Source organism: Vanellus vanellus (assembly GCF_965231255.1).
Source record: "Vanellus vanellus genome assembly, chromosome: 2".
NCBI classification, from domain to species: domain Eukaryota; kingdom Metazoa; phylum Chordata; class Aves; order Charadriiformes; family Charadriidae; genus Vanellus; species Vanellus vanellus.
The window spans coordinates 123,737,167-123,759,351 of NC_138906.1; the positions used below are offsets into that span (position 1 = coordinate 123,737,167).

The 22,185-nt window shown below is 41.3% G+C and overlaps 1 protein-coding gene across 3 annotated transcripts in view; it reads left to right on the top strand.

Annotated features, from left to right (window-relative positions):
• MAPRE2 (microtubule associated protein RP/EB family member 2) overlaps positions 1–22,185 on the top strand; it is a 104,281-nt gene that overhangs the window by 46,235 nt on the left and 35,861 nt on the right. For 2 of the 3 annotated variants that reach the window (XM_082499332.1, XM_082499331.1), the window contains one exon: positions 18,223–18,350. The exons of the other annotated variant lie outside the window; for it this stretch is intronic. In XM_082499332.1, coding sequence (XP_082355458.1) covers positions 18,230–18,350 — 121 coding nt within the window. In that variant the 5' untranslated portion in view covers positions 18,223–18,229. The remainder of the gene's footprint in view (positions 1–18,222; positions 18,351–22,185) is intronic. 3 annotated transcript variants of the gene reach the window in all.

The window sequence follows — 22,185 nt, forward strand, 5'->3', positions numbered from 1 at the left end:
TCTCACTGCTTTCCTTCAGAAGGTTTCTTTGGAAAATGTCTGTTGAATGGGGTTCTCCGTTATCCTTGGGCAATATGTTTGCATGTCATTTTCTGCAGCCATCAACAAGTCAGTTTCCTTGTCCTTCTGCCTGTCGTATCGTACATTGAACTAAGACTAGAAAAGACATTTTGTGAGGCTGCTGTGTTAAGCGCATGATGACAGAAATGATTATACCGCTTGTCCAGTTTTCCAGAAACTATGAAGTTATTCTGCATCTGAATAGTCTTTCCTCCAGAGGAGTACTCCTTAGTCTTGTAGAGCTTTGTATCCATTTGTATCCATATCTAGAGCAATATAAAGGAATGGAGAACTACTAACGCTAAGGTTACATGTTATTTTGGGGCAGTAAACAAATAATCCAATCTTTTTTTTTTTTCTTTCAGAAGTAGACCTTTAATGCACAAATAAAATCTCCACTGGAGAATCCTGTTTAGGTTCTCTTTTCTTTGTGGAAACCTACCCTGATCTAGAGTCATGGCACCCAAATCTGTTGATTCCCCTTTTCTCCAGTAGCTCTAAGTACTTTGTGAGGTAAATATCAACCATAACAGAAAGAAACCTTAAAGAAAATGTGAAAACTGGTGAAACTTGTCCTTGATACTGGAATATAATGTGCTTTTAACTTCCAACTTCCACAGAAATGTTTAATAGCTAGGCTAGTTTGGTCCTTGCTAGGTTTGACTTGGAGCAGAAGATCACTAAATAAAGCAGATTAATACCATCAGGATTGTACCTACTGTCACGCTGGACTGTTGCTGCCATACTGACTTCGGAGCAGGCTTATGGAGCAGCCTGTACAACTTCACCATATGACACATCAAGTTGCTATGCCTCTGATTGTCGGGCTGGTTTGTTCTATCTGCATCTAGAAATATGGAATAAATATGTCATTAAACACAGCCCGAAGCATGACATCAGATCAGCAGTTGTACAGATCTAGAAGTACATACTTTGCTCGTAATACCCTTCTGCATTAGCGCAGCTTTGCTCTTAAGTTAAACTGCACTTACTTTATGTATAGAGGTTCGGTATTTGCCTTTCACGTCTCTCTTCTGTAACATCAGAAATGTTTTCTCATTTTTACTTTTAACAAACTGTGTTTCATAAAGATTAGTGTTGATCAGACTAAATTGGTGTTTACCAGTTTAGATATTCTTGTTTAGATATTCTCAGGCCTAAAAAAAAAAAAAGCTTTCCTGTTTCAAATACCAGCTCCTACCAAAGATTTGATATCCAGCTCCCAAAGCAGATTTAAAAAGAGGTAAAGTTTATACTGTTTTGCAGACTAGGAAGCTGACGTGAAAGGAATTGCCCTGAGTTATCCACCGAGTTAAGGACGTAGCAGGGAATTGAACCTATACCACATGAGTCCCAACCATGTGCTCTGTATGCAAAGCCACAAATAGTTTCCCCAAGTCTTCCAAAGGACATATTATATTTTGCAGACAGGGACATACAGGCCCGAGGTGTTAAGTTTCTCATCCAGCCTCACTTAGCTGGTAAATGGAAACTGGGCACTTTGGCATAAAATTTAGTCACAGGGAGATGTTAACTTTCAGAGTAAAAAAAAAAAAAAAAAAAAAAAAAAAACCAACAAAAAAACCTCTAATCAATCTTTATCTCTCTAGTGAAATGCTGTTTCAGGTGCTCTGGATCAGGAGACTGGCTTTAAAATTTGGGTGGAATTGAGGTGTCATTTTGTTGGCCAAAAATAAATTTGGGCTCATTTCTGAGAACGGCATTACATTCAATTATAGTTTTACTTGTATGTTCAAAGACAACTGAAAAATTTCAACGGGAAACCAAATCAACAGCTGTGTGGAGAATTTTTTTAAGCAGGGCATGTCTGCAGTGCTTTTTTGCCAGACTCTAGGCATCTTGTGTGGTTGATCAGCTCATCATGTTTTTAAAAGCTGGCTGTACAAAGAATTTGAATATTTCCAGGTTTGAATGGCATACCTAGTGTAAACCACTCCAGTCTAAAAGGCACAGACTGTTGTACCTTCCTTAGCAGGATATCACATGTAACATGGTTCATCTGTATGCTGCTAGAAGAATGTTTTCCTGGTCCTTCGTACACTGGATATATGTAGTTTTATACCCAGAATTTTCACAAAGGCGGAGAGAAGAGGTTAATTTCCTGATTATTTTTCTTCAAATTGCTAAGCTAAAAAAAAAAAAAAAACTAAACCAAAAAGAAACACAGACAACTTTCCTATCTTATGAGTATGTACCTTTCTAATGGTATCTGTTTTAAATATTTGGTTTTCCGAAGTGTTGCCTTGCTTTTAGAAATCATTAAGCTGCCAATGTGCAATGGTACAGTGCCTAATAATGAAAAGTGGGCGGAAGCTGTGATTTCCTCACCCGCTGCTGAAATGCTCTAGGGTGTTACAGCGTGTATCTGGCCGTCAGAGTTTACTGCTGTGGGAGCTGAGAACTTCCACGCTGAAAGTTGAGATTTACGTTATAGCAAAACCTGTTTTGATCTTTGCCTTCCCAATTCCTGATGAATTGCCGGATGCAGGCTGGCCCCAGGTGGCAGGGAGCATCCTTCCCTCGGCAGGACGCATCCCTGCCACTGTTGCTGGCGTCTCGGTGCCTTCCACACGTCTGCAGCTTTACTCGGGGTACAAAGCGGGGGACGCTTACTGTTTTGCCTTACTCTGGGCAGAAGGCATTTCTTGCTCTAAAATTAGGTTCCACTGAATATGGTAAGCAGGTAATTCTACTGAAGTAAAAAAAAAATAAAAATCATTTGTGGTGTTAAAATTAATAGATTGAGGCCCAAACTTTTCCTGCTGGGAGGAACATACAGAGTAAAAGCAGTGAGTTGTCTTCTCACTTCATAGTACAGGGGGGCATGACTGTCTTCGTCCTCTGAAACTGTAAATGCTGGTCAAAGCAAATGCTACTAAATGTATTGGTAACAGAAACATTATTTCCAGAGGTGTTTGCCCTTGGCCTAACTGCTCCTGTTGCAGATTATGAGAATTTTGTCCTAGGTTTCACTGGAAGCAGGAGAAAGGCAATAATAAATGTTTGTTTAAAAAAAACAAAAAACAAAACAAACAAAAAAAAAACAACAAAAACCCTTGCCCTTAAATCACACCCTATAAAATTTGTCTTGAGCTTTCCTAAAAGTGGTGTTTGTGATAACCCCCTTGTCTGTCAAGCATGTGGATTGCAATAAGATAGTTACTAGCTATCCAAGAGAAGACCATCCTGATGACTGACAGCCAGCAGCTACTAGCCAGCATAAGAGGTACCATGCAGAAATCTTTGCTTGGTTCCTGGGGGCTGAGGTACCCTCTATTTTCTCTTCTTTCACTTTCATAAAGCTGGCTTCCTGATGCTGCTGCTCTTCTTTAATCTTACTTTTTGGTTAGGAAGTACTCTGCCTAGGGAGAGCTGTTTTGGTGAGTACCTTCTGCTGGGTGGTCCAGCTCTCAAAGTACAGGGTGAAACTGTTCGAAGATTATTGGGAATCACATGTGAGTGCGTGTAAATGTCTCAGAGGGTTATGATGACTCTGCTCAATACTGCATTGATGGTTTGAAGCCTAGATAGCCTGTCCCTGCATTTTTGGGCTACCTCTCTTGACCTGGATTTAGATCTTCCTTGAAGGAAGTATCTTCTTTTGTGAGTTGAGGCTGATTCTGAAAATCAGGGGCTAAGAGAGAGAGGTAGCTTTATGGAGGGGGAAAAGAAGAAAACACTCCACAGACAACCCAGTTTGTGTAAGGAAATGAAAGTAACTTTCAGACAGCACCATCTTCTCAGCTTGCACCCAAGCGCTCTTGCTGAAACGGTCTGAGTACACCTCACTTGCACCCAGCCTCCGTGGGTTTCGGAAACATCCTGTGGGTGGGAGGCTGCATTCTGTTTTTTTGTTACGTGGTGTAGTTTTTTTTTTTTAAACTACCTTGTTGAGCTGCATAGCAACAGTACTGTGTTGCTGGCATACTAACGAAAAAAAAGAGTGAGTTTAGGATATGCAAGAACTGAACCTGATGCTGTCACTTTTAAAAATGAACATTTTGGCTTCTGCCTAGTTGTTGGTTTTATGGTTGTGTGGTTTTTTGTTGTTTTTTTTTTTTCTTCAATCTAGCCTCCCTGGAAAAAAGGCACTGAAAAATATGCTGTGTTGTGAAAGAAAAGTGATTTGGAGGTGGGGCTGTGGACCAAGAGAGCCTGATTAAAGCTATTTCTTTGAGGTTTTTTCCTTTGCACGAATGGGTAGTTTTAGGGAGATGCAGCTACCTTGTGACAGGCAGACTGGAGCACAGGAATGTTCTCCCAGGTGACATACCTGGTCTAACCTTTTTGAGATATAAAACTTGTTTGGGGAGGCAGTAAGAAAAAAAATAAGTGTAGTAGGTCTACGTTTCAAGCCTTGGCATTTGAATGAGTGACTCTTTAAAAATATCTTCAGAGGTTTTGGCTTTGGGGCTTGCAGGGGGAGGTTAGTTTAATTTGACAGTCTTTTCTCCTTCCTCATGCCCTAAGCTAATTATAGCAAAGGCTTGGTAAGGAGGAAAATAAATCGTGTGCCAGCCTTCTCGTTTTGGAGATGCAACTTTCAGCCTTTGTTTGATAATTGAAAATGAGTGGTCTTGCCACATCTGTTCTCAATCACGCAAACCACTGCGCGGGATGGCAGGAAGGCTGTAGCGCGGGCGTAAGCGTGGTGGCAAGACTCGTGCTGCACCGACACAGCATTTGGATAACCACTGCCTCCTCGCCCGCTGAATCCTGGCCTCCAGCTAGCGGCACCGATCGCTCGCTTCCAGTATCAGCGCTAGGGAATGTAAATGGAAAACATCCGTGTGTCTTTTGTGGATGCTGTTAGCTGAGCACTGCATAGCTGTTTGGGTCTTGCTCAGATCTCTGCTGCCTGACTCACCAATAAAGCATCTTCTTCATATTGTTTCATTACAATAAGGTGGGAGGGGAAGGGGAGTATCAGCCATAAAAGTTTACTGAACATGCGTTTAACTGTTGTTTTTTTTAAAGTAGTGGCTTTTTTTTTATTTTTAATGCAATTCTGTTGTCTCCATGCTACTGCATATTTAATTTAAAATGAAAATCATGCCTGTAATATGTTGTCAGAGGTTTGTCTAGTTTTCTGGTGGTATACCAAGTCGTTAAATATTCGATAGAGAAGACTGTATACTGAAAGCACACTCATTAAATGGCTCATCTTAACCACTTTGAAGTTATTTCTTGTCTCCCATAGAGTCCCATGCTTAGTGAAGGGTGCTTTTGTGTTAAATCTGTTTTTTGCTATGCTATCCAAACAGGAAATGTAAACATTCATCAGTGAGTACAGACTTAAGGATGTAGCTTCCGTAGGAAATCCTACAACTGTGCCAAATTGTTCTGCCTGGAGAGGAATATGCCATGCAGGTTGTGGTCTTGATCTTCTGGTCTTGCTGCCTTATATCGCTTGTGCGTGTTGACCGGGAGAGGGAAGGGGTTCAAAATATGAGTGAGGTGGTGGAAGATGGAGCCTGTGGATCTGGATCCTGCACATGTGGAGGGCCAAGGACAGAAATACTGGTGTGACCTCATGTGAATTTAAATAGAAACTTAGAGTGGTCTGGAAATATATTTAAACAAGCTATGTAAACTGAAAAATTCTCAGTTTGGAGTTTGTTTTGGGATTTCTTCTGTGTAAAAACTGGGTCCTTCTGCAGTGTGGCAGCTGACAGAGTAAAGGAATAGCTTATTTTGCTCTAATGGTATAGGGTAAAGCAATGGTGTATGTTCCTGTTTTTCCATATGGTTGTGTGCATTGTTTCAGAGGTTTAATTTTTAGTATTATGTTTCTTGGTGATTTGGAACCCTGAGAGGTAGTTAGTGAGATCTGTGGACTTCAGTCCTATCTTTTAGGAGTAACTCAAGTGAATATCCCCCCTACAGCAGGGTTCCTCGGTACCGTACAGATTTCCTACCCAAGCAGCTGTAATTATTCAGAGATGGACATGAATGCAAATTCTTGCCTGTCACTCTGGAATGCAGTGTTGATGCTCAGAAAGGCTTGCTGGCAATATGTATTAAACAATTTTGGGGGAATGAAAATTCATTTTAGGCAAATCTTACATGGTTGTTATGCTTCGCTTCTTAAGGTTAATGTCTGTGGAGCTAGTCCAGTAATATCATGAATAGGAAACACTGAAATATTTGAAGTAGAATATGCATTTGCTTTACTTATGGATTCAGTGTTATACAAATCATAGCTTATTAAAATAACTATACAGTCTGTGAGTCATTGTTTGTATAGGAAGCAGAGCACATAACCCAGTGATATGAAAGTCCTGCCGGAGCTTTCGTATACAGAAAGACTATGGTGTGTAGGAGTGGAACATGGAGGCAGCGAAATGGTAATTGGTTGAGTAGAAGGGATACATTTTCTTAAAAGGACAACATTCACATGTAAATAGCTGTTCTGTTGAAAACCTTGTTATGCAGAATGGTTTTTATGATATTTTACTGAATTATTGTTTAGGGTCCATGTCACTCCTTGCCAATATTAATGTTTTAAAGTTACCCAAGATGTAGATTGTGAATCAGGATCTGAAAACACTGTTTTCAGTCAACATGTTCACATTGTGCCAGTTGTCAAACTCAAGGTGGCAAAAGGAAGATTTTCTTTTTTTTTTTTTTTTTTTTTTAATATATATTTCTGCCTGCAGAAGTTTGGCTTTCCAATGGACACTTTTAATCTGAGGTCCACAAGTGTAAAATGAGTTTAACATAAACAGGGATGCTGTAGAACTGCCTTGTCTCTTAAGCAGCTCTATTTTTAATATGGTGAGGTGGTTCTTTCCACTGCCACCTTAAGCACTCCATCTCTAATTGTTCCTGAAGTGCTAGACAATACGGACCTGGTGGTGCTGGTGAACAAGACGAACATGAGTCAGCAGTGTGCTCTTGCAGGGAAGGCGGCCAATGTTGTGCTGGGCTGCATTAGCAGGCATCTAGCCAGCAACTCTGCAGAAGTGATTATTCCCCTCTGGTGCTTGTGAGACCACATCTTGCATACTGTATCTGAATTTGGCCTCTCCAATTTGAGAAAGACAGTGACATACTGAAGTGAGCGGGATGGAGGGCCACCAGGATGGTCAGGGGGCTGGAGCATATGAGCTGGGTTTGGTCAGCGTGGAGAAGAGAGAGCTCAGGAGAGGGGAAGATCTCATTGCAGTCTTTAGCTGCCTAATGGCAGGGGGTGTACAGAAGATGGAGCCAGGTTCTTCTCTGAGGTGCATGGGGAGAGGATGAGAGGCAATGGCAGTCAGCAGCTGCAACAGTAGAAATAGCTTTAGATATTGGGAGAAAAGTTTTCACAGTGGGCATGGTCAAACACTGGAAGAGGTCACCCAGAGAGGCTGTGGAATATCTGTTCTTGGAGAACCTCAAAACTCAACTAGATGGGACCATCTGCAGCCTTCTCTTGCTGGCTCTGCTGCAAACAGGAGGTTGGAGCAGATATATATGGAGCACTCCACTGACCCAAGTCACTTTATGATCCTATTTTGTAACTCTAATAGGCATAAACAGCTCTTGAGTTCAAAACAGCACACAAATCAAAGTCATGAAATCAGGCACTTTACAAGTGAAAGGAATAGCATATGATTACAGATTTAGTACTGCCACCAAGGTGAAATCATCTTATAATCAAAAGTTTCAAATGGAAAAGAAAAATGTGTGTATGCAGTTGAACTGGGACTGCATCAATTTCAACTGTTTTCTAGCTTAATTCTTGTAAAAGCTGCAGCTGTAGTGCATTAATTACTTCATATTGCATTCTCTAAACCACTGGGAGCAACTTCTGCAATTTAGTACCCAGGGATGACCAAAAGCTCATAGACACGCAGTAGAGCAGAGGGGTAGTTTTGCTTTGTCATAAAATTAATTATATACATTGCAATTAAAGATTATGTCTCGAAGTTAAAAGCTGATAAATTACTCCCTCTGCTTTTAATGGATTGTGTATTTTTTCATGCAGAAAATATTAATGTTATTGATAAGATTAATCTGCAGAAAATGTTTATCTATAAGCACAGCTCTTCAACTGTCAGATGTGGGCTTAGTTTGATGTGCTTTTACAGGGAGTGGTGCAGAACCGTCTTGTCGCATGACCTACATTCAGAGGGTTGAAGAAACTAAATACATTGCAGCGCAGGTTATTACCTTCTTAACTGCACTTATATGTAGTCAAAGGTAATTCAAGCAATAAACTTTTTGGTTTTTTTTCCCTTGTTTATTGTGGGAGTTGAACTTGGTAATGTCACCATTCACCAGCTGGAAGCAATACAGTTTAGGAATCCACCTCAAAATATTCCATGAAAGGAGGTCAAATCCTATTAAACAGGACATCTACGCTTCTCTTAGCTTAAGGTACAAGGCTTTACTGGGGCTCGTAGATAAAGACTGTTGTAACTGCCAGTAATTCTGTTTTTACAATCACAGTTGCATCAAAGGAGTAAGCACCATCTAAAGAACATTATTGGGGAAAACAAAGCTTCGGGGATTTCCCCCTTCAGATAGGCAGGAGATTTTAAAAGCCAAAAGAAGACTCTGACTTCACAGACCTTCAAAGACCAACATGGTTGAAAAAAAAAAAAAAAATCAGTTTAGGGGAAGCTTTACTTGATAGTGGTAGTCTCAGCAATTGCATTGGTAGTGCCGCAATGGTAAAATAAGTTTGTGGTTACTGGCACACTGCGAGAATAATAAGTTACATAAATTACAGATGGTTGAGCTAGCATGTTCATAAAGGGCAATTTACTCCATTAAGGATTAGTGAATTCTAGTTTTAGTTGCTCCAAAATTAATTTAGCAGTTAAGCAATTGCACTTAGAAGTTCATCCCTCTCCTAGATAGTCCTTGGTAGGATTAATTCTTAAGTGCAAGTCATTTACTGGTAATATCTTGAGCACCAGAATAATTTCAGAGTGTCTCCTTCTTTGTTATAGTATTAACTCATGAGAATGAGGGAAGAGGTCAAGTTGCATTGGTATCCAAACCCAAAATTAAGTGTCGTGGCTGGTAGCGTTAACACTTGAAATCTGTATAATATTAATAATGATTTGTGGGGAGTTTGTACAAGCCAAAGATGGGGTATTTATTTGGGCCTGTTTCAACAACATGAGAGATGTCAAAACTCTGAGGGTTTTTTTATTATTATTATTTTTAGTCTAGCTTTCACCAGTGGGTGGAGGCAGAAGTGGGGGAGAGGTTGACCGCAGAGCCTGGTAAAAAGCTAAGTAGTCTGTTGGCCCAGTGGTCTGCAGAGGCAGTGCTGGCAGGGGATTTACATGTGGTTCAGGTAGCAGATGTCTGCTGGTGCTTGGCCCTAGAAAGCTGCACGCCGAGTGCCCCGCGTACCCAGCAGAAAGCCTGGCCCTTCTCCTTTGAATCCCAAATGGCAGCAGAGCTGTGGTAGCAAAGGGAACCCTGGACAACCATACCAGAGCTTAATATTTTATGCTACAAAAACCTCATAGCCATGTTATAGAGTGATGCACCAGTGAAAGCAGCTAGCACGGTTGCCTGTTGCTTCATCTGTTGTCACCTGCTTGTTTACAACCTCAGGTTAAAGGTGGCTTAAAATAAACGTTGTCGTCATCTTATACCCCTGCTCAGTGTCGTCACCTTCGTGCCACGATGACTGGTTCAGGGATGGAGCCGGGCTGGCTGCCTGTCTGGCAGCTCGGCAGCTCTGTCGTGCAGGCTGTGGTCCGGCACCTCTGCCTGTGGGTCCTGGGATGGTTGCGTGGGCAGTCGCTGTGCTGTTTCTCCTCCTTTTCCAGGTGTCCCACCATGCGCCTTCAAAATGCCTACTTAGAAGGAGGCCACTTTCGAAGGGCCTCACTGTCGGGAGCAATGGGGAGTTGGACTCGGTGATCCTCCGTGAGTCCCTTCCAACTCTGGGTATTCCATGATTCTAACATGTGTGTATATTAAGGTTAGAATAAATGTTGCAATGCATAAATCGGTGTGTATTTACATTTGCTCTGTATGTAAAAGAGAAAAGTTGATGCATGACAAAGTCCTTGTTCTCTGTATCATATTACATCATTTGCGAGTAGAAAAGGTGCATTGTAGTCCCTCTTTAGCTAGCGCAAGACCTTTCCCATGAGAGTGCTCTCCGGGTTAACTTCGCATGCCTTGGACAACCAGGCTTTATGAAGTGTGCTGCAGCCTCCTCTTAGCAACCGGCAGCTACGTGTTCGCAGAAAGGCGTTGCATTTCCCCTTGTTTAATCCTCCCCTTTTCCCTTCTTCCCAGACTTGTCCTCCTCTGACACCCCTGGATGCTGAGTGCCCGTCTCCTGCTGAGTCACTGCCTGGCTCTGGGTGGGGGCGTGAGGCGCTTGGAGGCCGCTCAGGCCCCCCATCAGGAGGGCTATATAGTATTACAAAATCGCATTTGCCATTACGTTATGCTTGGAGTGAACCCGCGTGTTGCTTTAGCCTTTCGCCTCCGAATGTACACATGTCAGAGAGGGGAAGGGGGGGGTGGGGGGGGAGGCGGGCAGCAAAACCCTGGATAGGTCAAAACTAAATTCATTTGGTGACTTCATCTGACTCTAGCTAGTTGGATCTCGTCCCTGCTGAAACTCCCAAGCCTGCCCACTGCGTTTTCTGGACTTAAAAGGCGGAAATGGCAGGAGTGGGGAGCAGCGGGCTGCCTGCCCTGCCGGAGCTGCTGCTGGGCTGCGGCGTGGCTGCTGTGCCGGTGGGTTATGCCTCCGACATAGTGCCTCGGGCTCCCGGCAGCGTTGGTTTTTCTTCATCGGGGTTTCTGATTATTTTTATCCCTTCCTCATCGGGGGCAGATGTTTCCCTGGTGTAGGCGCTCAGGTGCGTGGGTGTATCCGTATCATTTTGCCTGGGAGTTCACTTGCTGCGCTCAGGTGGGCAGTGGCGTTGGGGACAAGCTCTCCTCAGCTGCTGTCTTCATTTCCCAGTAAATCTGCATTTGCTGAAGCGCTTAGGAATCTACCGTCTCAAAATACTCATCCATCATCTAGCAGGAGCAAAAAGATAGGAGTTTCCCCTGTTATCTGCAGAACGCAGGCCAGGAACTGAGGCTTGCTAAAACATGCTGCCTCTCAAGGCATCCTTTTCCATCAGCTTTTTGAAGGTTTTCTAATTACAGAATGGCCACAGATCCTCTTCTGTTTTCTGAAATGTAGGTGTTTCTAATTGACTTGGGTTTACTATATAACATAAGGCTGAGAATCATCTTTCTCTGAATCAACTGTTCTGTTGTTGTTTTTTTTTTTCCTTTCTTCCCCACAATCCCCTTGCCTGTTGTGAAAGGTAGACTAGTTGCCAGTGTCTATTGTGAACATTTTACATGTTGAATGTCTTTAGGGCATCAGAGCAGCAATTCAAGCTTAAGATCTTGGAGTTGAGAGGAGGAAGGGGGAGGGTAATAACTGTAAGTAAAAGCAGTTTATTTTTTTAACATTGCAGCCTTGCCACACTTACGTTCCTCTCATTCGGCCCACTTCAAAGGCTTTTGTGGTTCTCCATTAATAAAATGCCTTCTTAATTTGTAGTAACATTCATTTTATACTGAAATTTGTGTGTCCTTTCCCCATGTTAACAAGTGCCTGTGCGGCACCAAGCACTGCTATTGCTTCGTTGGACTAAGGTGCGGCGTGAGGAGGCCGTGCACAGCTGTGGTTCACTCCTAACCAGAGTGAATGTACCATTGTGGAAATGGTGGCGGCCAAAGGGTCTGAATTGCCCCCATCTTGTGCAAGCTGTTGATGTCTGCCTTTCTTGAACCCCTGTCCTTTGTCAAGAATGTAATTTTTTTTTTAGTTGAGATTCGTTTACTTACAGAAATTGATAAGGGGCCGTTCAGGGTATGCAAATACTTTCAGCCGCAATTAAGATACCATGTAGTTCAGTGTTAATGTCGTATTGTACTTTCAGAGGCAAAGGTGAACCCTGAAGGAAAAAAAAAAAGGCGTTAGTATTGCTGTGGAGACATGGTGTTATGTATTGCATTGCCATACAGTTTCAGTGGTGGCAAGAGTAATGAAGGAATGAGAAGGTAGTTGGAGAAATGAAAAAATCTTACTTATGCTACGCAAATGTGGCTGGCAGATAAAAAAAAAAAAAAGAAATTCAAGCAAGTCAGTGAATGTGGCTTGTCCCTGTCAGGTGCCCTAAAATATTCCAAGCACTACTACGTCATTTTCTTGGATTTTATAACTGTTCTTCTGATTTCAGTCGTCTACCCTAATTTCATAACTGCTTAGTGAATAAACTTAAAACTATTTTGTAAAAAGTATGCAGTAGACAGTGTAATGCATTGCTAGTTATTGGGCCATCTCAGAGGGTTTGGCTCAAACTATGGATATTGTTTGAATCCTTTTGATTGTGTTTTTCAGATTTGGGGGAACTGAATGTCTGGAAAAGAGCCAGTATATTTTTTGCCTCACAGATAATACCCTTTTTGGTTTATTTTTTAATTTTTTTAAAGCTGTATGTACCACAAAACAGAATTAACCACCAGTCTTTATAAGTTACTCGGCTTTGGGTCTAAACCAGTCTTTGAGACCCATCATAAACATTTATGTAGGTCAGAACATCCCAGTGTTGGCAGGCAGCCTCCAATTTAAAAGAACAAAAACTTAAAACATGCCTTAATCCAATCAAAGTAAATCTCTAGTACTCTACACTCACTTGCGTGTAAACAGGGAACTGTGATAAGAACAACAGAAAATACGCTGTTTGCTGTGTTAAATGGTAATCCTGCAACATTTAAGCAATCAAACTGTATATGGATTGCCTCCGTATGGTCTAGACTCTGTAGCATGCTTCACAAATCATTTTAGGTCTTCCAAGTCAGATCCATGTTGTGAGCTAAAATGGCATTCAGAAGTGAATGCGATACATGGATAATAAAATATTTTTAACGATTCCGGGCCATTTAGTAACAAGAGAACAATGCACAAGAGATTTGACATTCAGCATTTTAAAGGTGTGAATTTCTCCCAATATTACAACCAGAGGAGTCTCTTCTCCTTTTCTTCTTTTTTCCATGGCAATACCTCATTGTGATTAATCCTGAACTGTTTGAGTTTCTGACTAGATAGAGCCTTTACATTGCTTGCTGCAAATACTGCTTCGGTTGCAGTGCTCTGATGTGAGTGCTCCGGCTGTGGCCATTGAATTTCCTGCGGGAGTACAGCGTAAGTCAAAAGGGTGGGTAAGAGCAGCCGTGTCAAAGCTGTGCTGGGGCGCTTTGTGTTATTTTTCTGTCCTCAGGACTCCTTTTGGTAAAGACAGCTTCCAGCATAACTGGCCTCTAATGGCTGTGGCAAGGCTGTATGCAGTGAATGTTAAAGAAGCTGGCAAGGTCCAGCTGCGAATCACCTGCCATCTCAGGATGATGGGAAAGGATGAATTTGCCTTCTACAGGGATGTGGCCACTGAGGCTGGCAGGATTCTTCCTTCAAGGATTTTTGTTTTGCAGTAGCTTACATCTAGAAAGCCTTTCCAACAGGAGCTACAGCAGTCTCTCTCAGCTACATCTTAGCCTTTCTGCTCTCTACCTTCTGCTTCAGTAATTTTTGGTGCGAGATCTTTTGTTTTACTGGCAGTATTTATCCTGATGCTATCAGGTACCAGCTTCCAGAAGTCCGCTCTTTGTGTTGTCGTACAGGCTTTCTACTGCTTTAAAAACTTAACATCATGCCATGCCTAATTGTACAAACCAGGAAAGCCTTGCCGGTTCAGAGGCAGCGGCACGTGCGATAAGTTTTTACACTGCAGATAGATTCATTGCTGTAATCCTCCCACTCTTGCCGTTATTACTGGTTTGGCGTAATGCAGCTTCTGCTGTCAACAACTGTTAGTTTCTGCCCGGAAAAATAAATATGCCTCTTGCAAAACTGTCCTTAAACACAGCTGGATAACACCTTGCAACAGCTGTAGTTATCTGCAGCAAGAGCAGTGGAAAATGCCTAATGGCCGAGCATTCAGTGCTGCATGTAATGCCTTAAAAAATTAATACGCCTTTGGGTGTAACGTTTACCATTGGACATGCTGAGCCAGTATATTTCTGATTGGGGAAACTGCTTAAGCATATACATGATTTTCATCACTTAAGTAATGCTCTGGACTCGGGTCTGGGGCGCTTAGCTATGCGCGTGTGTTTTTCTGAAATGGCCTGGATTAATATGTGAAGACTCTCTTATGGCTTATTCGTCTTTATTGGGGATTTGAATCTCACTTTCTTATAAGTAAAACAAGGCAGAGGCCTTTGTGGTTAGGCAGAACTGTAACGGCCAGAGGTGGGGGATGTGATGCGTTATCTTCAATCGGCTTATAGTTGCTGTAGGATTGCCAGGCATCTCTATGGAAGGTGGAAGCTTAAGGATCTCGATGAGGTAGATGCTGATTTTCAGGCTTGTATAAGCCTCTTTGCAGCCTTATGCTTGAGAGCCTTCAGCCTAAACAAGGGAAAGCCTAATAAGTCGAAAATGTAAATAACGTTACTGGGAAGTAGTAGTGCATTAGGACATACAAGTAAGTTGTTAGCTACTTGGCTGTTCACAGCGTGCAGCCAGTGAGTCTCCACCTGTCCAGCTGTTCTCTTGTGTTGCCTCACAGATGTTTATTAATATGTGTTTTGAATCTGGATTGCGTTTTTCAAAGCAGTTCAGCACGTGGGGAACTGGGGCCTGGAGAAAACCCGGGCCCAGCTGTGGATGTCGAGCGCAGGGATTCCTGTCTGTGGCCGAGCATGGCAGCTCCCTTACCTGTGCCTGGCTGCTCGTTGGGTTGTTGGGTTTTGTTTGTTTTGGGTTTGTTTTGTTTTGTTTTGTTTTTTTCTCAAAGTCTGCCTGTGTGGCAAACAGGATATGTGTGTATCTGAGCACCAAATTAGAACATGCTTACTGTAAAGGAAACTTTTCCCAGCTGAGTTTATTTAAAACATAACCATTAGGAGGGTGGGGGACAGAAGAAGCAAAGACACGGTGAACTCTTTCGAGAAATGCAAAGACACGGTGAACTCTTTCGAGAGAAGAGGCTGTGGAGGATTCAGACATATGTTAACTAGTCACTGAGAATAAATGGCAATGGCACACTGTTGATTTTTTTTTTTTAAACAGAAATTCTGTTTCATTTTGCATACACTTGTTTAAAATTGTATTGATACACCCTCATGCTTATCTGTGTGTGTGAATGTGAAGCTATTGTCTCTAACAAATAGCCTGAACTTTCATTTGACCCATAGGCCATAATTCATGTGCAGTCACAGCGTTAAGTTCTATTACAGATATCCTTCAGGGTATCATTGTAAATCTCAAGGTTATTAATTTGCTTACTGTTTCCTGAAGTAGAGTTCTCCATCCCGTGCACTGCAGCAAAGCAGGTTGTTTGCTCTCCTGACACTTGCAGAAGGATAGGTATTTGTCTTTGCAGTGGCTTTTGGAAGAAGATGATGAGGGAATTTCGTCTTCCTTCCTGCGTGTGGATTTTCTTGATCTTTTTAGCAGAGTAGACTTGCTGCTTTCACTACAGGTAGTTGATGGTTGTTCTGAGTTCTGCCTGGTCTCGAGAGGGCAATTAAAATTTGGATGAAGTAGTGGCAATTGCAAATCAGAGTAGCTTTACTTCAAATGTTAGCATCTAAATATCTTTAGCTTCTTTAGGAGTGGAATGTTCCATATTGGTCTTTTGGCTTAATATTAAACTCGCTATTCTGAATCTGAAGTGAATAATAAAGTCACTATTAAGCTGTTACTTGAACTGATCTTACAAACAATACTGAACGCGTTACTTCAATAGTGACAGTGGTAGTATCTTTCTGTTTCTTATCGATATGAAAAGCCTAGGAATAATAAAGTAAAAACCACGCTAACAGTGACGGTTTAAACTTCAGATGCCATTAGTAACAAAGGTGCTGTTTGCCTTTGCACTGGGCTTAGCGCCTTCCATGCTGACGTAGAAGCTAAGCTTTCATGGTTAGCCATTATGGTGTGGTTTCAAGAGTTAAAAGGGCACTCCCTATTTCTAAAACTTTGTTCCTAGCGCTCATTTCAATCCAAGCACTTAACGTGTGCCAAGAAAACGACCTTTGCTAACTGTTACAGTGAACACAGTGCTATGTTCATGCAATTAGCTGTGCTATCTGGGAGCCTGCTAGGAAGAACTGAACAGGCTGAGGACAGGCTGATTTCTTCTGTAATTTGGAGGTGCCCATACAGAAGTGGGTAGAGGGGCAGCCTGGTTCTGAATGAATTGCTGGCAGTAGTAGCCTGACTATCGGAGCATGAATTTTTTGAGCCTACTTTTTGTTTAATTTTTTTCCTTCTCATCAGGCAAATCTGGATATTTTATGTTTTGGATCTTAACATCAGTAGATGGGGATAATTTGACTGATCTGTGTTTGTGAAATTTGTTTCGTAGAAGGTGACCTGTATTATGAACTTTGTCAATCTTGTATTTTATATGCATTCCCTGCTGTACATACTTAGACATTTACATGTTATTGTGTCAAGTTTCATGCTGGTGGTTTTTTTACACTTTTTATTTGGGTTGCTCCAGCACACCTAAAAAATGGATGGAGTTAACCTGCAGTCTTTGTGTTCTCTGCAAGCTTGTCTATCAAGCTTCAAACAGTTAACATCTTTGCAAATTGCCAATGAAAATAGTCCACGCAGACCTCAGATCCCAGAGAGGACATCCTGCTCTCTTTCACTGGGGGAGAAGGCTGAGGTCCAAGGCTGAGGTGGCAGAACTGGCACCAAAGCTAGCCAGTTAAATGTTAGCTACAAGGTGTCACTAGAGACAAAGGTGTGCAGTCCCCACCAAACCCTTTCTTTCCAAGAATAATAGCTCAACTTTGACTATTTGATCATTTTTTGAGACATCTCATACGTGGATTGTTACTAGTGGGCTTCCTGAAGTCTGCTAGTCTTGGGAATATTAATTACTTTTTTTGTGAATGACTTGACTCTGCTCTTTGAAACTCTTTATGAGATAAATTTGAATGTGCTTACCTCTTCTATTGGCAATGTCTCGCAACAGAAAGATGTGACTAATGTTGAATAACAGGGAATAAAATCGAGTAGTATGTGTTTCCAGTCGACGCACTTGGGGACTGATGATAAAAGCTATTATGAATTAGACCTACTTGCATCAAAGGACCTTAGCTAACTAGAAGGACCTGTTTAAGATGATGTGGCTATGAAAAATTTTAGCACAGAGTGGCATTTTCCGAGGTGTTGGTGAAATGTTATTTGAACACAGTCTGAAACTGTTTGGCTGTGTTCAAGGAGGACTGCTGACATGACCAGTCAGTAAGGACCTGACTTTATAAGAGACTCAAAGGGATTGATTTGTTTAATGTAACCTACCTGGGCACTGGGACAGACTCTTTAGTGCGGTCCCTAACGCATTATGAAATTGGCTCTGGGGAAGAAAAAGCCATTAGAGCCGGAGGATGGTGTTGGCAGAAGAACAAATGGGTTTAAGCTGAGAGGAAATGTTCCTAACGATTTAGAGGAATTGGGTTCTGCACCAGCTTTCTAACCACATGGTTGGGAGTGCGTGTCTCAGTTACTTTCAGGATAGAGGTTGGTATATTGATAAAATAGATTATCTGGTATTCACTCTGTGACTGTTAGGAACTGAATTAATGATCCAAAAGGCCCCCATCCCAGTAAGAAATCAGTAGTTGAATAAGTAGGACAACTACATCTTCTAGAAGTTATCTGAAAATTAAATACTGGTTTAGGCAGTCTGATCACCCTGCAGTGGCAAAGAGGGATAGATGTCAGATCACACTATTTTTGCAGCACTATGTCACAAAATCCCAGGTCTCTGATCCTGTCTGTTTATCTTTAGGCTACATCTCATTCTTTTTTTTTTTCTCTACCTTATTAGCACGAAGCAGAATGCTTTAGGTTTGTATGTTCAAGCTCACAGTGACAGCCAGAGAAATGGTCATAAATTCCAAGAGGACATTGAGGAGGTCATGTATCATCAAAGCATAAAAATTAAGCCTCCTTTCTCAATGACTAAGAGAAGATTGTGCAGTGATACAGCTCTTCCTTCTTTTTTTGAACAAGTAAATTCATTGTATTCAGAAAACGATCATCAAGATGTCAAAAATATTTTTTTATCCTTTTTTTCCTAGTTGGGGAATGGCGGTCAACGTGTACTCTACCTCTATAACCCAAGAGACTATGAGCAGACATGACATCATCGCATGGGTTAATGATATATTAGCTTTAAACTACACAAAAGTCGAACAACTCTGTTCAGGTAAGAAAGCATGCTCTACAAATGTTTATTTTAAAACCACTTTAAAAGTCTGATGTGTTGAAAATAGATAACTTTTAACTTTGACATAAAACAGTTACTCTGAGAAAAGAGACTAATATATGTGCAAAGGAAGCATTTTTGTGTTTGTGTTAATCATGGAAAGATAAGGTGCCTTGAGAAAGCGAAACAAATGCAGAGGTGAATGGAACAAAAGTAGCAGAAGATACACAGAAGTAGTAAAAAGGTTGACTAAGCAAGAAAAGGATATAGTGATAAGCTTTTTTGTTTTAAAGCTACCCGGGTGGTATCTTTTCAAATGGAGAGTGGACATAGCTGAAAAAGAGACAAATAGACAACCCACACCCCAGGTGAACAAAATTCTCCAGCACCTTTTCCTTCCTTGTAAGGGTCCTCAAATCCCTGCTGATGTTTGCAGGAAAAGAGCATAAGTGTGAAGGAAAAAAAAAATGGATTTGAGGAAATGAGCCTTTAGCTGCTGTGAGGGCTTTAGAAGTTTGTCAGGAAAATCTGCCTGTTTCTCTTAAAGCGTAACTGAAATCTTGTTGTAAGTAAATTTGGTAATGAGCCCTGAAAAAAAGGGTGATGGTTTGAATACTTTGGACATTTTGGTTAATCAGAGTGGCAGCTACAAGATACAGGGTCTGTAACTAGATGATGGCTAGAAATGGCACAAACAAAGGCTGATGTTTCACTAAGAATACAGATGCCTCTGGGGAGTGATTCTTTCTGATTTCCTACTGTGATTTTTAAATTTGAAGATGTTTGTGTTGGAGAAGATCTAACTTAGATTGCTACTTCCAGACAACTGACATGCTGGGAATATCTTACTTATGAAGACAATGGTCTAAGTACATAGAACTGAAACCGCGTTACCACATTTCAGCTATTTACTGGTCCAGCTGAAATGCATAAATGGGGCCTTATAGTCATATATTTGAATTTACCTGCCATTTTGGGTAAATCTTCTGTCTCGGAGACATTCCCTGAAAGGTACAGAAAATCCTTGGAGGATGATAGCCTACTCTTTAAAATTTAAAAAAACAAATCTCAGCTGCAGAAGTGGGCTTGCATGCTTGCAGGCAGGCACAATGACTATAAAATCGAGGTTGAAAAAGTGAAGGTTAAAGTGCATGTAACTAACTAATATCAACTAGACTAAAGACATATAATGTGGGAAATAACCTTTTTAACAGTTATTAAACTTGAAACTGAAATGCTATATTTAGCTGTTGTTAGATTTACGTGTCTGGAAGTTAGCCGAAGTATTTTCTTTTGGTGATTTATACACCAAGAAAATATTCATGTGAGGATGTGTGTGCACATGTGTGTAAATACGGGTGTAGCTAAATATAGGTAGATATATATAGATGTACACACAAGCACACACTTATAAGGAGACAGAAAGATACAAGAAAATGGTCATTTTTATCCCCAAATACCCAAGGTTTGCCATTGTTTGAAACAGGAAGCATACTAGACAAGTTATTGACTTGTTCCTGCATAGCTATTTATATGCTCATAAATAGTTGAAAGGAAGCTTTTGAAGTGAATTCTCTCCATCAAGTTAAATGTGTGTGGGCTCACAAAAGAAGAGAAAGACAAAACCCTTTCCTAAAATAGGGGGGAGGTGATCTAAGAAAATTTTGATTATGCAGAATACAATGAGTTAAATATATTTAAAAAGATCGGATGGAGAGACTTCAGCTGGCAGGCAGGAGAAAAGCATGGAAACTGTCACAAACCCACTGTCCCATTTCATTACACAGCTGCTTATACAACTTTTTCTGTGACCTCCAGTGAGGATTTTGGGACGCACCACAAGGGAAAAACTGAAAAAGTGTTGTCTCATTACAGCTTACTCCATCCCGTATAAAATTAAATTTTTTTCTTCCTTTAGAACTTCCTGGATTGTATTGATTGCTATTGTTACCTGATTCTTTTACATTCATATCTTAACAGGTCAAAGCTGTAAACTTGAATTTCCCCATTTGGTTTGATAGCCAAGCTGGGTAATTGCACTGTCTTATTTTTGTGTTAACGTTCATTACAATCCCAGAAGGGGCTTTAATAGTTCCTTATCTGAAGAAGCATTTTAGTGCAGTTCTTCCTGTGGTCCGGAGGACTTTACTCTCTGAACTGATGAATCTAAGCTCTGCTAGATTACTGCAGGCGCTAGAGCACAGTAGTCTTATGGAATAGGTCCTTTCCATTTGGGACTGGATAGTCCTTTTCTCACATGCAAGACATGCACACGTAGAGACCAAAGCCAGATGGACAAGAAGCTTTGGGAATCCTTCTGTATTTAATACAGTTTACCCTGTAAACGCCAAGTAGTTTATTTAATGTACATGTAGTTTATTTAGTGTACTTCTAGTGTAGTTTACAGGATGGAAACTAGGGGAGCAGTAGCACAAATAACCAGCCAACTACCAGGCAGAGCACCAGCAAGCATGGTAGTAGTTTGAGAACGGCCGATCTAACTCATTCGTTCTGGCGTTCCTTTGGCTGATGTTCCTTGAAGCGTTGGCAGCTTTCATGCAGCTTAACATTAGTTTCCAAAAACACGAGCATTTCTCCAGGACTTCAAAGAGAAGGAATATGTGGGGAAACTCTTTACGACTATGAAGCATTTCGCAGCATTAACAGGGAGCTGCAGAGCCACTGTAACTGAACTTTTATAACCTGCTTTAAAATTGTATGGGCATCTTCTTTTTGTAGAAAAAAGCATTACAGTTTGTCATGCTGTTATGTGACTATTCAGTTCTTGTTCATTTTAGTTAATAAGATGCAATAGAAAAAGCTAAATGCAAGGCCCAAAAAAGCTGGGGAGAGGAGGGGATCCTAAATCTGAATTAAAAGCTCAAAGGCGTTACTTTTAGGAGGCACGAGACACCTAGATGTGGCATATGCTCATGTTCAGCACCTAGCTGTGAGACCTCACGGGTGCCCACGTTTTGCAGCCAACCTAGCAATAATTTTGGACGTTCTGAGCTTAAGCAAGAAGGAATAATGCGACATTCTGCCTTTACTAAAGGCTTTATTCAGAGCATACCTAAAGCTTAACGTGACAGTTCATAATAAAGACAGAAAAAGCCATCAGACCTTCTTTTTCTCATTTTCTGTGGAGAAGTAGCTTTGATAATACCCATGCTGTAGCAATACCGGCCTATTCCCCAATTGCTAGTTAGAGGAACAGAGCTGCTAGGATGAGAAGCAGCAAAGGAAGAGGCTGGCTTAGTCATAAAGTGTTTGTATTCTTTGGGAGTCTTAGATGTGTTTTTGTCTCTGCTAAGTAGGCCGAGCAAAGCGCAGTGTCCCCTGAGCTTTCTGAATGCCTGATGTAGTAGCGATGTGCCAAAAAGGCCAGGTTATGGATGGATGCAGCCCTGGAGAGTCTAAATTTAGTCTACAGCTCCTCTGGCAATTTAGTTTTGACAGTTCAAGAGAGAAAATCTCTCTGAGCACCTCAGCAATACCGTTCGCTTCGCTTTAGGTGAGTGTCGTTTTGTCAGTTTTTGGTCTCAGTGTTTGACTTCCCGCAAGGTTGTTAACCTGAATATGAAATTTATAATCCATGGTTTTAGTTGAAGGCATAGTGCATTGCCTTTAGATGGGCATTAGACTTGAGAGCATTTAATTTGATACGTGAATGAAAAATAATAGAGAACAACTGAGTGGATTCAATGTAGTAGGAACCCATGTGCAACACCCATAGGCTTCGGGAACAGGAGTTTCAAATGAATTATGACACTAGTTGTTTCTTAGGAGTCATGCTATTCTTGTAATGAATACACAGTGGCTTCTTGAAAAGAAT